Source organism: Pimephales promelas, chromosome 4 (assembly GCF_988280905.1).
Source record: "Pimephales promelas chromosome 4, fPimPro1.hap1.1, whole genome shotgun sequence".
NCBI lineage: Eukaryota > Metazoa > Chordata > Actinopteri > Cypriniformes > Leuciscidae > Pimephales > Pimephales promelas.
In genome coordinates, this window is record NC_142772.1 from 10,566,062 (window position 1) to 10,582,556 (window position 16,495).

At 38.3% G+C, this 16,495-nt stretch overlaps 1 protein-coding gene across 1 annotated transcript in view; it reads right to left on the bottom strand.

Moving 5' to 3' along the window:
- Positions 1 to 241: 241 nt before the first annotated feature.
- The window catches only part of pcsk5a (proprotein convertase subtilisin/kexin type 5a), a 46,415-nt gene continuing 30,161 nt past the window's right edge, over positions 242 to 16,495 (bottom strand). Inside the window, exons 30-37 of the mRNA XM_039662407.2 lie at positions 14,516 to 14,727; positions 13,554 to 13,796; positions 8,532 to 8,765; positions 7,168 to 7,342; positions 6,680 to 6,897; positions 3,964 to 4,064; positions 3,681 to 3,876; positions 242 to 1,768 (exon numbers count right to left, since the gene is read on the bottom strand). Coding sequence (XP_039518341.2) covers positions 1,308 to 1,768; positions 3,681 to 3,876; positions 3,964 to 4,064; positions 6,680 to 6,897; positions 7,168 to 7,342; positions 8,532 to 8,765; positions 13,554 to 13,796; positions 14,516 to 14,727 — 1,840 coding nt within the window. The 3' untranslated portion in view covers positions 242 to 1,307. The remainder of the gene's footprint in view (positions 1,769 to 3,680; positions 3,877 to 3,963; positions 4,065 to 6,679; positions 6,898 to 7,167; positions 7,343 to 8,531; positions 8,766 to 13,553; positions 13,797 to 14,515; positions 14,728 to 16,495) is intronic.

A 16,495-nucleotide genomic window follows, 5' to 3' on the forward strand; every position in this document is an offset into this window, starting at 1 on the left:
CTGGTCATGTGTGTGTGATGCGTGTGACGTACAATAACAGAAGCTTATACGCTATTAAACTAGTAACCTGACTCGCGCAGAGGGAGAAATAAACGAATAGTTGAAATAAAGTCGTTATTTTTGTTGTTTTTTTGCGCACAAAAGTGTTCTCGTCGTTTGATAAACTTAAGATTGAGCCCCTGTAGTCACTTGGACTATTTTAACGATGTCTTTTATGACTTTTCGGGGACGGCAAGAGCCAGTCCCTCAAGAAGCCTATGGACTGTATGCAGGAGCGATCTTAATATCTTATATATCTTAATTTGTGTTCCGAAGATGAACGAAGGTCTTACGGGGTTGGAACAACATGAGGGTGAGTAAATACTGACAGAATTTTCATTTTTGGGTGAACTAACCCTTTAAAGTCCCCCTGTGGCGAAAACCAAGTGTTTAATGTTGTTTATGTCTATGTGGTGTTTTTGATGTGGCTAAGACAAACCACCCAGATAGCAACCTGACATTGAATCAACGTGGAAATATGACATCGAAACAACGTTGATCTGACATTGTTTTGCTCATCGAATTAACGTTGAACCAACGTCAGACGTGTCATTCTTTCAAAACTAACGGAAAATCAACTTGAAATCAACGCGTTGTTTCAACGTTATGAAAGCAAACCAATATTCGATTTTCATTTAGCTTTGAAGAATGCCGCGTCTGACGTTGGTTCAACGTTAATTCGATGAGCAAAATCAACGTTGTTTCAATGTCACGAGAGACATCGTTTCCACGTTGATTCAATGTCAGTTTGCTGTCTGGGCATGGACAAATTCAAATTCAAGTCGCTGCAGTGAACCAAAGCCAAAGTGTTTCTAATGTCACAAACTACCTTGTTACCAATCACGTGTGATCGTCAACGAGTGGATCTCTGAGCTGGTGTGAGTGAGTGGAGGCGGGTCTAATTTGCATATTCATAGAACCGCATATATTTAATGAGGCAAGGGTGTAAAGTTACATTCAAGCTATTTTATGGCATCAGCCATTCTTTAAAGGAAAAAAAAAACTTTTACAGTAAATATGTAATTTTGGTGATCAAATATGAGTTTTAAGGGATAAAAGTATTGACTAAAGGGGGGCTTTAAACTACAATTTATGATTGCCATTATGTCATCCTAAACAATATATTACTATTCACATATGAGTTCACATATGAGTTTTGCAGAACTCTTCAGAATTTTTTAAATATAATTTTCAAACACAACGTTGCTTTTGCATGCTAAGTGACAATTTTCAGTAAATTTTCAGTTTTGTTAAAACAGATGAAGGTGTTATCGGTAGTTGTAGCTCTCATCGTCATATTCTAACTCATCTTCCTGCTCGTCTCCCAGTTGCCCGTATCTGAATTTGCGATAAACAGTGCCGTCCTGCCCCATGTACACAATATCTTCATCTTCATCATCTTCATCGTCATCATCCCGAGTCCCCTTCTGATCTCCAAGATCCACTAGCTGTGACTCGCGGAAAAGTCCAGAACTAGAGCTTGCTTGACCTCCGTAGGCAGAGGTTGATGATGATGTGTAGAAGCCGTCTTTGCCGCCACCATGGCCCAGTTTTTCATACCCACGTGGGATAGGGGTCTTTGGCATGGGTCGTTTGGAAAGAGAACGCTTAATGAGGATGATTACGGAGATTGAGGCAAAAACAAGCAGGATAGAGGTGGTGATAAAGAGTGGCAGGTTTCCTGTGTACTCTTCTTCCTCATGGTTTCGAAATCTAAGGACACACTCACCTTAAACAGAGATAAAAGATTGGTTTTAACGTCTGACACAACAAATAAACCAAGAGATACAAACTATATTTAAGTTACTATTTTAGTATTAAAGAAAGATTTCACCCTCCATTTTGGGATGGAATGAAAATTCCATCCCAGGTTCATTGGAAAAACATAACTAATGACATTTCTACAAAACATTATGTTACTTCCTGCATGTTTTGCTGCACTTTCAAAGCGATCAATATCTGGCAGGATTTTATTACATTGATTGTTACGTATCGTGGAAGTGGAAATGTAATGTCCAGTGAATGGCGTTAAAGAGTTAATGCTCTATCACATTTAAAAATAATGTACCACCTACACTAAACCCTACCCTTAACCTAACCTAACCGATCATTTTAACAAAAGCAAACGTGAGGAAAAAAGAAAAAACATGTTAGCTGAAGCAACTATAGAGGGAATGCATTGACATCACTTTCCCGCCGGAACAACCCCCTTCAGCCTGACTGAGTGGCAAAAGATCTGCTGCGTGACTGGATTTAATTGGGAAAACTGCGAAAATGTGACTAAAAAGAACAATTTTATCAATTGAAACTAAATGTTGCACTCAATAGTGTTCCTTACAACTTACTAAAGATCCAGTGATCCATGGATATTGACATGCAGCCAGGAATCGTGTTGCCTGACATTTAAGTTTGCCTGATTTTGACACCGGGGAAATAAAAGCAATATAGACCTAAACATAAAGCAAATTTGCCTGTGAACGCTTTATATAAATACAATATAGAAAGGTCTAAATCCGGGTGATCACTTATATCAGTGTTATAGCATATATATATATATATATATATATAAATATATCATCATATCATCCAACCCTAAAACTTTACAGTTTTTTTTTTGGTCAGTGTTTATTAAAAAACATCCAATAATGCAGAATATGCAATGATAAATATTCAATTGATGAGATGTTAATATATATAACAATACAAAATATATGAGTATGGTTTTACACCTAAATTCAACATATTGACACAAAATGATAAATGCAAATCAGCCTTTCGGTGACTGGAGTCCAGTTGTTTCTGTGAATTGCAGTGATCCAATTGCTCCTCTTTCTATAGCAGTTTGTAAAAATATACCTCTGATTTTTTGTCAAATCTAGTTGTACAGTCAATCGCAAAGCTCTTTCCCACTTTATATGTGTTGTGTTTGTTTTTCGCGGCCTTCACGCTGAAAACAAATACAGCCGCTCAGTGTTTTTGCCAGGCACTGCGGCCGAAGGTGATGTCACGCGCATACCCTCTATAACGATTTTAGCTTGCTTCAACAAGACTTTGATTTCTTTTGTTGAGACTTTTTTTTATCATAGGTCTTTTTATCGTATTTTACACAACTCATATTTATGTATAGCGGTGTGCCGGGTGAGCTAGTTTACTATTTCAGTTAAGCCATGCATATGGAGCTGATCAAGTTATGCAAATATCAAAATGTATTAGTTTATAAATGATGCACTATGGTAAAAATTATTTTAGGTAATTGTGCAAGGAACTGAAAATGAAAATGTATAATCATTTATAATTTTTATCATTTATAATCTTTATTAGTCAATAATTTGCCCCTGTAATCATAATTTGTATGAAAATGAATAAAACCATTTATAATCTTTATTAGTCAATAATATGCCCCTGTAATCATAATTTGTATGAAAAGGAATAAAAGTTGTTGGTCTTTTACTGCCACTAGCATTTTAGCTGAAAACTGCAGTGATATGAATAAGGATTTTGGAGTTTTGCAAAAATTAGGTTGAGGCACATATTTCCTACAAGCCTTTGTTGTTGTTGTTTTATGTCACTGATCAACCTGTTAGTACAAGTAATATTTTGAAATGGCACTTGTGAAATGGACACAAGTCCAAATAGGCTACCTCTAGTTTCAGTACAGTTACAGCACTCTTGCTGAACTGGGGCTGTGTCTTCCTGTTCTGTGTTGGTGCAGCAGGGCAGACAGCGCCCCTCTGCTGTCAGGATCAACTGTGCCGGACAGATGGTGCAGTTATAATGCCCAGGACCTTTACATTCCAAACAGGATTCATCACATGATTCACAGTTATAGCCCTGCTCCTGCAGAGAGATCACAAGTCAGGTGAACACATTCATAAACATAATAAAGTAGAATGCGTGTCAGACTGCACAGGAACAGAAGTTTACCTCAGACTTAGCGTATTGTCCTGTGATGCAGGGCGACTCGCAAGCACCCTGTGTGAGTGCATAACCTGCGTGACATGACTCACAATCCTCAACACTTTTGCCTGTCAATCGAAAGGATAGGTTCAAATTATGGAATTATTCACGGTTAAATATAGAATTTCATGTGAAATGTATTTTTTTTGTTTTGTTAAAACTTTCTCATATCCATGCGCATATGCCACTCACAAGTTGAAGAAAGAAACATTGTGGATCTGTGTTGATTTCAAAACATTGCTCTTTTTGCTTTCAGTCTGTGAGTTTGGTGTGAGGCATAATTTTATTATGAAAATAATATTCAGTTTGCATTAAGTCTGTTACTGATAAAAATGCATTTATTTATTTTTATTTCAGGTTTATTTAACAGGGACAATGCACACTAATGATACATAATTAAATGTACAGTGTGCCAGAATTAGCCAATAGGCTATTTTACATCTGCTGTCCCTGGACAGATCTTGATATTTCACACCTAAATTATATATATATATATATATATAGATCATTTTGCAAGATGTAAACAACACTGGTCCAGAAGCACTTCCTGTTTCAGTTTTTTAACACTACATAAAAGCTGGGATAAAATACAACCAAAAGAACATATAAAACTGAATCAAAACAGTTTAACAAACATCTTTAAGATGTTTTCTTTAAATGTGCAATAAAGAAAACAGTTACAAACTGAAACAGGAAGTGTTTCTGGACCAGTGTTTTTTACATCTTGCAAAATGGTATATATATATATATATATATATATATATATATATAGCTGGAACAATAACCAAAACAAAGGTTTCACCTATCTAAACACAAGAGAACACAATAATCCAGCCAACCGTATTGGCATAGCACAAGAGGCACAAACAAGCAAGCAAACAAACAAACAAAGAAAAAGGCAGGACAAGGAAGACAGGGCAGCAGCAAGATTTAATGTCAAGTGTAATGTAAACAGTCCTGACTATATTAATCATTTCTTTAAGTTATGTTTCAAAGAAACATATGTTTTAAAATTCCTAATGTGAGTTGGAATGAGGTTCCATTCACGAGTAGCCCTTACTGAAAAAGCTGTTTGACCAAGTGCACTCTTCCTCAACGGGACAATGCAGTCACCTCTTGCTGCAGTCCTTTGTAGATCTGAGAGCATTTGGTGCTGTGCTCACAAACTGGCGTAATACAGGAGGCATGATAATCGCAATTAAATGAAACTGTTTTAGTTTAAATTTATATTAAAGGCAATTAGTTGAAATTTAGAGTTTAGAGTGATTTTTGACATAAGTAGGACTTAAGAACATATATAAATGCAATGACATAATTATGTATTTATTATACATAATTATGCAATTACATAATTATGTATTATATTATTTTGTAATAATGAAGTTGCAATTTAGTGCATTTAGGCTATATTTATGATACATTTAAGATATGTAATGTTGAATAACACACTACAGTTAAAATTAAAAGTGCCGGAGTATGTTAGCCAGCACACTAAAATATGTGTACTTCTTTAAAGCTGCAGTCCGTAGCTTTTTTTAAATTGAAATGATCCAAAGTACATATTTAAGGTAATACAATCTGCTTGCCTTAGCTCGATTCAAAGTGGTAAGCTTGTCATAATGTTTTTAATTCCAGTGGTACTGGTGGATTTCCGCGGGAGATTTGAGCATGTTATTGCATCATTACGTCACATCTGTACACATAAAGGAAGAGTCTCGGCTAGTAGCTATATTGCGTGTGAGGATGTTGGAGGTGGAGATTATGGCCTTTTCTCACAGCACTTGATTTAATTAAATTTATCAATTTGATGGCGGATCCAGAAACGTTCAAACGACAATAACCAGTGACAACAGATTCACCCGCTGTAAAATGCATAAGACTTCATTCGGACTTTGGAGTGGCTACAGAAAAAAAGAGACTGCAACAGCACCCATGCGAAAACAAGGATACATATCGGAAGGACATTACATGTAGTCACGCAATCCTAACATTGTTAACATTAACAATTTGAGAACAAATATAATTTGCATGCTTTAGCGTGATATGATAACTTATAAGCGATTGTAAGAATTGATCAGTGCGATTTACTGCAATTTCAGAACCAGAACAAAAGTGGATGTTTCTTACTAGTTCAGATGACATTTTCCAGTGAAAATTGTTATGTAGGTCATACTTCCAAAAAGAATAATCTGTGATTCGGAATGCCAGTATCCACATCGGCGCGCTGTGACTGACAGCCTCACAATCTCCTGAAATATTGTGTTCATCCACGCTGTGCCATGTCGAGGGTGTTGAAGTACAACTTGCGTAAAGTTGATAATTCCGCGAATGACTGCAATTGCAGATTTCAAACAGAGATGGCGACAAAGAGGAAAAACGCCGGACTGCAGTTTTAAAGAATGGGAAAAGAGTTTTAAACTATGATTTAAAAATTACTTTTTGAGTGAAAACTTTTAATAAGACATTATCTAATATATCTAATATTATCTAATATACATTATTTAATAAGACCTGCTAAGAAGGTCATGAAAGTGTACTCACTTAAGTACTTATTTGATTAGTAAAAAAGAAAAAAATACTTCACAAAGGTATAGGTCTATAATTTCAGTACAATTAAGTGCATTTATTTTCCGAAGGGCCTGTGGAATTGATTAGTTTGTCATATCTGTAAGCTGTTCCATACCTGTGCATGTTCTGCAGGTGGGGTGGCATGCCTCACATGTTTTGTGGTGAGTGTCGTGGTAGTATTCATCAGGACAGGAGTACACACAGCGTCCCTGTTTTCTGATAAACAGCATACCCTCTTTACAGCTCATACACCCCTCGGCTCCAGCCTGAAGACACTCTCCACAGCTCTCATCACACCGCTCACATGTCCTAGAGCCAGCTGAGGCATAGTAACTGGAAGAATTTTAATGAAATGGACTGTCAGTGCCATTGTTTTATCAAAAGATGCACACCAGTGAGTTTTTTTTTTAAAGGCATGTTTATAAAGACAACTTAGTTGTCCTAATAAACTAAGGCCTAATTCTGGCTTAATCTAAGCCCTGTCTGTGAAACCAGGCTTATAAAACACAACAAGAAACTACATGAAAAACTTCTGGTAATCTATCAGTAATTTTTTTTCACTACTGTTTATAAACCAACATAGGTATTCAGTATTGTAGTTACCCAGAGCGGCATGTGTCCACACATTCTTTGACGTCTCTGTAAAGGTGATCTCTGCAGCTCAGGCACTCGTGACTGTGCCGCCCCATGCAATCAAGGCAGTTAGGATGACAGGGTTCACATCGCTGTGTTTCCCCTCTGAAGAATTCATCCGGACACACATTCACACAGCTGCCATCTGTGGATTAAGTGGAATCTTTGTTTACTACTTATGAAATGTAATTTGAACCTGTGGATTTAACTGCACACATTCAGCTGATTCTATGCAAACAAACATGCTTGAATCTAAGTTAAAAATGTCTAAATTTGATATTTTAGTACACTTGTATTTTCAAGATGCTGAATATTCAACGCATTCTCACCCCAAGGCGTCACCTTTGACCATGCTTCAATATTTGACGTTTTAGGCGCCCTTTAGCGTCACTTACATGACGCGATCCTACGGCGTCATCTAATTACGCTAAAGGAAAGCGTCTGTTAGAGGACGCGGTTAGGTTTAGGTGTGGGGTGGGGGTAGGGTACACGCGATCCTAGGGCGTCATCTAACTGACGCTAAAGGGCGCCTAAAGCGTCAGATATTGAAGCATGTCCAAATGCTTCCCAAGGCGTCAGTTAGGTGACGCCTTGGGGGTGAGAATGGGCTGGAATATTTGGACAGCAGGAATTCTGTAATATATTCATTTATAAATATCAAAATACAGCATGTCAACAATAATGTGAGTTTCTTTGTGAAATATAAAATCAAAAACTGTCAATAAACTCCAAGGGCCCTATCATACACCCGGTGCAATGCAGCGCCAAGCACGTCAAGTTTCTTTTGCTAGTTTCACCCTGCCGCAGTTACCATTTTCACATCCTGCACCACGTTGTTTAAATAGCAAATGCATTTGCATGCAATTGCTGACAAAAACTGTATTATGTTATTGTTTTAAAACAATAAGTTATATTATCTAATATAAAATAAACAATTAAATTCAATGACTCCCATTGATTTCTATTGTATTTTTCTCTATACTATGGAAGTTAATGGGGTCCATCAAATGGTTGGTGACCCATATTCTTCAAAATATCTTCTTTTGTGTTCAGCAGAAGAACAAAATGCATACAGGTTTGGAACAACTTGAGGGTGAGTAAATGATGACAACATTTAAATTTTTTTGGGGAAAAATTGCTGCCTCAAGAATGGACCTAGAACTCTAAACTGACTCAGAAGATATAGAAAATGCATTTGATTTCAAAATATAAGGGACTACTCATTGCCCCTCTGGTACAACTTTCTCCATTTCTCCGATTTCTTTGCACTGAAGTCATCTTCCACTTTGCGAATCAAGAGAGTACCATACCATGCCTCAATTGCATGAACTCACTGAGTAGATAGTGGTTCTGGTTGCAGCTGAGGCAATTGTCCTGATGTGGGCCAGTGCACTCATGGCAATATTTGTGACACAAGTGACATTCTCCATCCTGGTTGCTGTAGTGGTGTGAGGGGCAGTCGGTGGGTGTGGTGCAGCGCCCGTGGGTATCCATCGTCACGCCCTCAAAGCAGCTAGTGCAGGATGTGTCGTGAGGTCCAGAACAGGTTAGACAGGAACTGTCACAGGCTGCAGAACAGAGGCAAAGACCTTTCATCAACATCATGTGACCTAGTTATGGTCATTAAAAATATCATCATTTATAGAACAATCAACTAAATTGTAATTTAACTTTAATTCAATTGAATTGTTTGTGGTTCCCATTTTGGTAACACTTCACAATAAGTTTTGATTTGTTAACATGGACTAAGAAAGAACAATACTTCTACAGCATTTATTAATCTTAGTTAATGAGAATTTCAATATTAATAATAAATTAATAAAAGCAAAAGTTGAATTTGTTAACATTAGTTAATACACTGTGAACTGTTGAAAGGGCTGTTCAGTTTTTTAATTTTCTGTAATACACTGGTCAAAATTATGAACGCAACAGTTTTGTTTTTTCCCCCATTTTTCATGAGCTGAACTTAAAGATCAAAGACTTTTTTTTCTATGTACAAAAAAGGCCTATTTCTCTCAAATATTGATCACAAATCTGTCTAAATCTGTGTTAGTGAGCACTTCTCCTTTGCCGAGATAATCCATCCACCTCACAGGTGTGTCATATCAAGATGCTTGTGAGTACTAACAGCTCAAGATTAATTTATCCATGCGGCTACAAAGAGCGTTTTAAAAAGTATTTTTTCCCAAATGCAATTAGATTTTATAATCAGTGTTATATAAAATGATACAGATGATGGTCGTATCCCAGATAGCAAACTGACATTAAATCAACGTGGAAATATGACATCGAAACAACGTTGATCTGACATTGTTTTGCTCATCGAATTAACGTTGAACCAACGTCAGACGCGTCAAAACTAATGGAAAATCAACTTGAAATCAACGCGTTGTTTCAACGTTATGAAAGCAAACCAATTTTCGATTTTCATTTAGCTTTGAAGAATGCCGCGTCTGACGTTGGTTCAACGTTAATTCGATGAGCAAAATCAACGTTGTTTCAATGTCATGAGAGAAGTCGTTTCCACGTTGATTCAATGTCGGTTTGCTGTCTGGGATATAATCATAGTCATAATGCTTTGAAAAATTGATGTTTGAAAACAAGACTTCTTGTTGCTGTGTATGTTGATAGTTATTTATTTATTGTATTTTGTTCTGCTGTGACATATAATTTTTCCCTCGGGGATTAATAAAGTAAATCAAATCAAATGCTGATTAGACGATGATTATTACACAGGTGTGCCTTAGGCTGGCCACAATAGATTGTATTGCTAATCTTTGTAACTACTGTATTTTTTTTGTGTTGTGATTGGTGACGTGTTGTCTCCTATGGACAAGTGTTGCAAATTAGCAAGTTTGCAGTGTTATAACACTGCAAACAAGGTATCTGGTTTGTCCAATGCTGTTGTTATGTCCATATCAAATAAATAAATAAATAAAATAAATAAATAAAAGGCCACTCTAAAATGTGCAGTTTTACTCTATTGTGGGGTCCGAAAACCAGTCAGTATCTGGTGTGACCATCATTTGCCTCATATCTCATATATTTGATCAGGATGTTGATTATGGCTTGTGGAATGTTGGTCCACTCCTCTTCAATGGCTGTGCGAAGTTGCTGGATATTGGCAGGAACTGGAACACGGTGTCGTATACACGGATCCAGAGCATTCCAAACATGCTCAATGGGTGACATGTTGGGTGAGTTTGCTGGCCATGCAAGAACTGAGATGTTTTCAGCTTCCAGGAATTGTGTACAGATCCTTGCACTATCTTTCTGCAACATGAGGTGACGGTCGTGGATGAATGGCACAACAATGGGCCTCAGGATCTCGTCACGGTATCTCTGTGCATTCAAAACGCCAGCAATAAAATGCACCTGTGTTCGTTGTCCATAACATACGCCTGCCCATACCATAACCCCAACACCACCATGGGCCACTTGATCCACAACGTTGACATCAGCAAACCGCTCACCCACACAACGCCATACACACTGTCTGCAATCTGCCCTGTACAGTAAAAACCAGGATTCATCCATGAAGAGAACACCTCTCCGAAGTGCCAGACGCCATCGAATTAAGCATTTAACCACTCAAGTCGGTTACAACAACGAAATGCTGTCAGGTCGAGACCTCGATGAGGACGACGAGCATGCAGATGAGCTTCCCTGAGACGGTTTCTGACAGTTTGTGCAGAAATTGTTTGGTTATGCAAACCGATTGTTGCAGCAGCTGTCCGGGTGTCTGGTCTCAGACGATCTCGGAGGTGAAGATGCTGGATGTGGAGGTCCTGGGCTGGTGTGGTTACACGTGGTCTGCGGTTGTGAGGCTGGTTGGATGTACTGTCAAATTCTCTGAAACTCCTGGAGACGGCTTATGGTAGAGAAATGAACATTCAATTCATGGGCAACTGCTCTGGTGGACATTACTGCAGTCAGCATACCAATTGCACGCTCCCTCAAAACTTGCTACATCTGTGACATTGTGCTGTGTGATAAAACTGCACATTTTAGAGTGGCCTTTTATTGTGGTCAGCCTAAGGCACACCTGTGCAATAACAGCCCATTCTCACCCCCAAGGCGTCACTTAACTGACGCCTTGGGAAGCATTTGGACATGCTTCAATATCTGACGCTTTAGGCGCCCTTTAGCGTCAGTAAGATGACGCCCTAGGATCGCGTGTACCCTACCCCCACCCCACACCTAAACCTAACCGCGTCCTCTAACAGACGCTTTCCTTTAGCGTCAGTTAGATGACGCCGTAGGATAGCGTCATGTAAGTGACGCTAAAGGGCGCCTAAAACGTCAAATATTGAAGCATGGTCAAAGGTGACGCCTTGGGGTGAGAATGCGTTGGCAATAATCATGATGTCTAAGCAGCATCTTGATATGCCACACCTGTGAGGTGGATGGATTATCTCAGCAAAGGAGAAGTGCTTAAGGCGGGCATACACTGTGCGATTTTCGTCAAATTTTGAGCCGAATTCTGACTCGTGCGACTCTTTTTCGTGTCGGGCCAATTTTCAGCTTTGTCGTGCGTCGTTCGTCGTGCAGTGTTCGTGCAGTGTACAGGGAGAAACGAGAGGCGATTGACCTCTCACGATCGACAATCGGATGGTCGGATGAATTTCTGGCATGTCATAAATTTTGGTCGCTCCTCGTGACTATATCGCACAGTTGAAGCAACGCTACGAACCGATTGCCAACATGACATGACTTTTGAGTAAACATACACGCCACTTTCGAGTCAGGTGGCGTGTTATCTCTACGCATTTTGAGCTATCCGCGTGTATCCGCGTGTATGCGTGTATGTCTACGCCATTAACATCCGCGTCATTCCGCGTGTCTGTACACGCAGTCAAATCTCCGGTCATAAATGCCATTAACCCCAGTGACGGTTAAGTTTAGGGATGGGGTTGAGGTAAATCATATCTTTTTTTTACCTAGGATGGTAAGAGAACAGTCATAAATGCCATTAACCCCAGTGACGGTTAGGTTTAGGGACGGGGTTGAGGTAAGTCATATATTTATATAACGTTAAGTCAACGGCGTTCATAAACACGCTGAAAGGCGATTATGCGTCTTGATAGCACGCCAAAAATGGAAATACGAATTGGCGTGGCATACACACGCTACTTCATGAGATCAGTCTGTAAATTCAGTGTTTTTTCCCTCACTGCACCTGCATGAAAACAGAAGTTTAACCATTTCATCTGCAGCAAAAATAAAATTAAAATAAAAACGAAGAGGGAGAGCTTTAAGTTCTGTGGTTCAGACTAGCTACAAATTACTGTTGCTTACCTCCAGTTCGTGTTGCAAAATGGATAATATTACCCACGTCTTCCAAGCCACCTGCGATGTAACACCTCTTCTATTAATTTGTTAAACAATGTTTTTGAAATAAACCTGTTTTTAATTTTCATTGATGATAATTATGGCAATGTTTGGAGATATTATAGACTGTTATTTTATATGCCTATAATCGACCTAAATGTTTTAGACAATTTTTAATGAGGAGTAAGATTATGTAATATTTTATTATCCTCACAGCACGTTGGTTATGTGTTGTGAAAATATTGCGCGGCAAATTAATTACAATAGCGGATCAATTTAATAATAAAATTAGCCTATAGGCCTCCCCTAATAATTACTGTATAATACAATAATCCTTATAATAATTAAATGCATAAACTGAAAATGCTAAATCATCTTGATATGGATAGCAGATGCTTGTTTTGACAATATCTCTGGATACATACACGTCTATAGGGGCAGTCCAGGGGGTTATCGCAGATTTTACACGTATAGTGTGAGCAGTGAAGTCGCAGCTCGACGATCGGACCGTACAGTGTGAGCACATAAATCCTGAACTTTGGCTTTGCATCGCATGCGATTTACTCGTTGAGTGTGAGCAGGTACCTTGCTGAAATCGCACAGACATCGCACAGTGTATGCCTGCCTTTACTGACACAGATTTAGACAGATTTGAGAACACTATTTGAGAGAAATAGGCCTTTTGTGTACATACTGTAGAAAAAGTCTTAGATCTTTCAGCTCATGAAACTTTAGGGCAAAAACAAGTGTTAATATATATATATATATATATATATATATATATATATAGCAACATTTTAGGTTTTATGGATTTAACTAAGATTTACAGTAAAATAAAAAAATTTTAATGTAAAATTACAAGAAATGTCCCACTAGCTATTTTACAGTTTATTCACCGCATTTGGTACAGGCACTTACTGTTCTGTTAACTAATTAAGAGGTTTTTACTGTGTGATTTTTAGTCTGTTTATATTACATTCATTTTTTACAGTGTTCCAACAGCAAGGAAAGTAATGTAGTCTCACCCATGCACTCTCTGGACCTGCTTTCTCTGTAAGTATGTGAGGGACAGGGGGCAAGACATGCTCCGTTGTGCAGTGTGCTGTCACGTTCAAAACATGCATTACAGTTGGTCGATTCAGGTCCATCACATAACAAACAATCCGTGTGGCAACGTTTACAAACGCCTTGATCCATGTCCTCAAAAAATCCATCAGGACACGCCACTATACACTGGCCCTGATGCAGGAAGAAGTCTTCCTTACACTCTAGAGTTAGAGGACAGACAAATGAAAGATAAACTGAGATATACTGTAGATGGGAACACGGCTAGTTGTAATGGTATAAACATTTCCAAACATGCTAGCAAGGCAAAACTTTTTTGGGGAAATATCGCTGAACATTTTTTAACCGTATCAAAAGTAAATTTCTTACTTAAGTGAATTTTTCATCTCAGTTTTTAGTGTTTATTTAAAAGGACACAACAATTACTACAATCTTTTCAATTATCTCTTCAATTATTTTTGTCTGTTATTTAGAAGTTCAGATAATGCTTTGCTAACAAGCAGAAGGCATCATATAGCCAGGTTTAAATCTGGTTGCACAGGTCAAAATGTGCTACACTACTCATTCATTAACAATTTTTTAGTCATATCCGACTCTTGATGATTCTATGGGCCATATCTTACTATCTCGCCATAGAGACTGTCCATGAATTTTCCAGGGAAGGAAGCTAGGTCTTTCCCCAACCCTCCCTATTACATGACTTGGGATTAACACACAATTACAATTTACAAACACTACAGACAATTTAGCGTCTCAAATTCACCTATACATATTTTTTTGATAGGGGAAACGAGACCACCTGGAGGAAACCCAAGCATACACAGCAGAAAGGCCTCTTGGCTCAGCCAGTGTGTAGCTACATCAAACTCATTAGTTCATGAAAACATACAACATTTATATTTGTAAAAGATTTCAGTCTTACCTGTACAGCTGTCCTCAGAGCAAATAACACAGCTCTCTGGACACTGCACACACTCCCTGTTCCTCAACGTGTGTCCAGACGGACAGCTCTCCACACACTCATGTTTGTGTAGTAGCAGCGTCTCTTCACAGCTCAGACAATGTGATGCATTCTTCTCACAGGACGTACAACCAGATGTACAGCTCTTACACACCTGACCCACAGGGTAGCCTCTGAACACACAATTACAGACATCATTTGATAATATATATATATATATACACACACACACACAATATAGCTACTACATACTGTAGTCTGTCAACAACTCAAAAATTGGATATGTGACATTCTTATATGAGAGTAAATTTGTTTGTAGTTTTAAAGTACCCTTGTAGTGAAAATCAAGCCTTGTTTAAGACAAACCATGTGCCATGTGGAAGTCAACACCATCGCTGAGTATTTTCTCTTTAAAACTGCTGTGAACCAAAGACAGTCTCAAAAACGCGGTTTGAAATCGCTGATGTGTCAACGTGTAGGCAGGGCTGGTTTGCACATTTATAGAACAGCATATACTATATGATTCAAAGGGTGTAAATTTACATTCACGCTATTTTAAGGCATGGCATTTTTTTCAAGGAAACATTAAAAATATGTAATTTTGTTGATCAAAGATGAGTTTTATTGTTATAAATAACGTAATTGTTTTGACTAACGTGTTACACTTACTCATTTTATTGAAATTTTGGTAACACTTTATTTTGATGGTCCCTTTTGAACATTCTGTTGACTATGATTAACTTTACAACTACATATCAACTAATTACAGTATCAGTAGACTGTCTGCTTACAGTCGAACGGAAGTTGATATTGTCATTTTTTCCTTGTTGTGACGTACAGGGGTTGGACAATGAAACTGAAACACTGGCCAATGTTGGAGGTTTCACATCTATATGCCTGGTGGCCAATCTTCAGAGTGAAGCACGGGTGGATCAGTGATGGTTTGAGCTCCAATATCATGACAATCCTGATTGTATTTGATGGACACGACACTGCCGAGGACTACCAAACCCTTCTGGAGGATCATGAGCACCTGATGCTCAAACCGTGTATCAGCATGATCATGCACCAACACACACAACAAGACTTGTGACAGAAGGGTTTGATGAAGATGAAAGTGATGTTGAACATCTCCCATGGTCTGCACAGTCACCAGATCTGAATATTATTGAGGTGTTTTGGTGGAGCGAGTCCACCAGCATCATATAGTGACCTGGACACTGTTCTGGAAGAGGAACGGCTCATAATCCCTCTGGTCACTGTGAAGGACTTCTATCTGTCAATTGGTGCTGTATTTGGATGCAAAATGAGGCCCTTACCATTCTAACAAATTATTGTGTTGTAAGACCAGGTGTTTCAGTTTCATTGTCCAACCCCTGTATATCCGAGTGAAACGGCTTCTGAAATTTAAAAAAAAAATGTAGGGCAGGGCTTAATTTCGGCCTTCGGGAATTGATTGGATCGTTGGAGGTTGGGCGTTGCAAACAAAATGGAGACAGATTTTAATGCGATTCTCTGAGAGGTGGTGCACCGATAGCCGCACCCTCATCGGCTCTGGCCGCACCCTTTCACCATTCCACGTGACAGAAATAGAAGAGAGGTCGTTTCGATGGAGGAGGGAAGGGTAACGTCTTTGATTAAAGATTATAAGGGTACATGAATTTAAAAAAATAATGAAGTGCACAGATAAAGAATTTATAATGAACACTACAGTATTACATATAAAAATAAGATTTGTCAAATTTGATTTCATGCCGACTTTAATATCTGCAAACTCTTTATTTTGATGGTCCTCAAACAGATATTCTACAAGTAACTTTGCGACTACTTGTCAACTTATTCTAACCCTAACCCTACCAGTCTACTGATATTCTACTAATACTCTAATAAGAGTTCATAGATATGTAGCGGCTGAATTATTTATAGTCAACAGAATGTGTT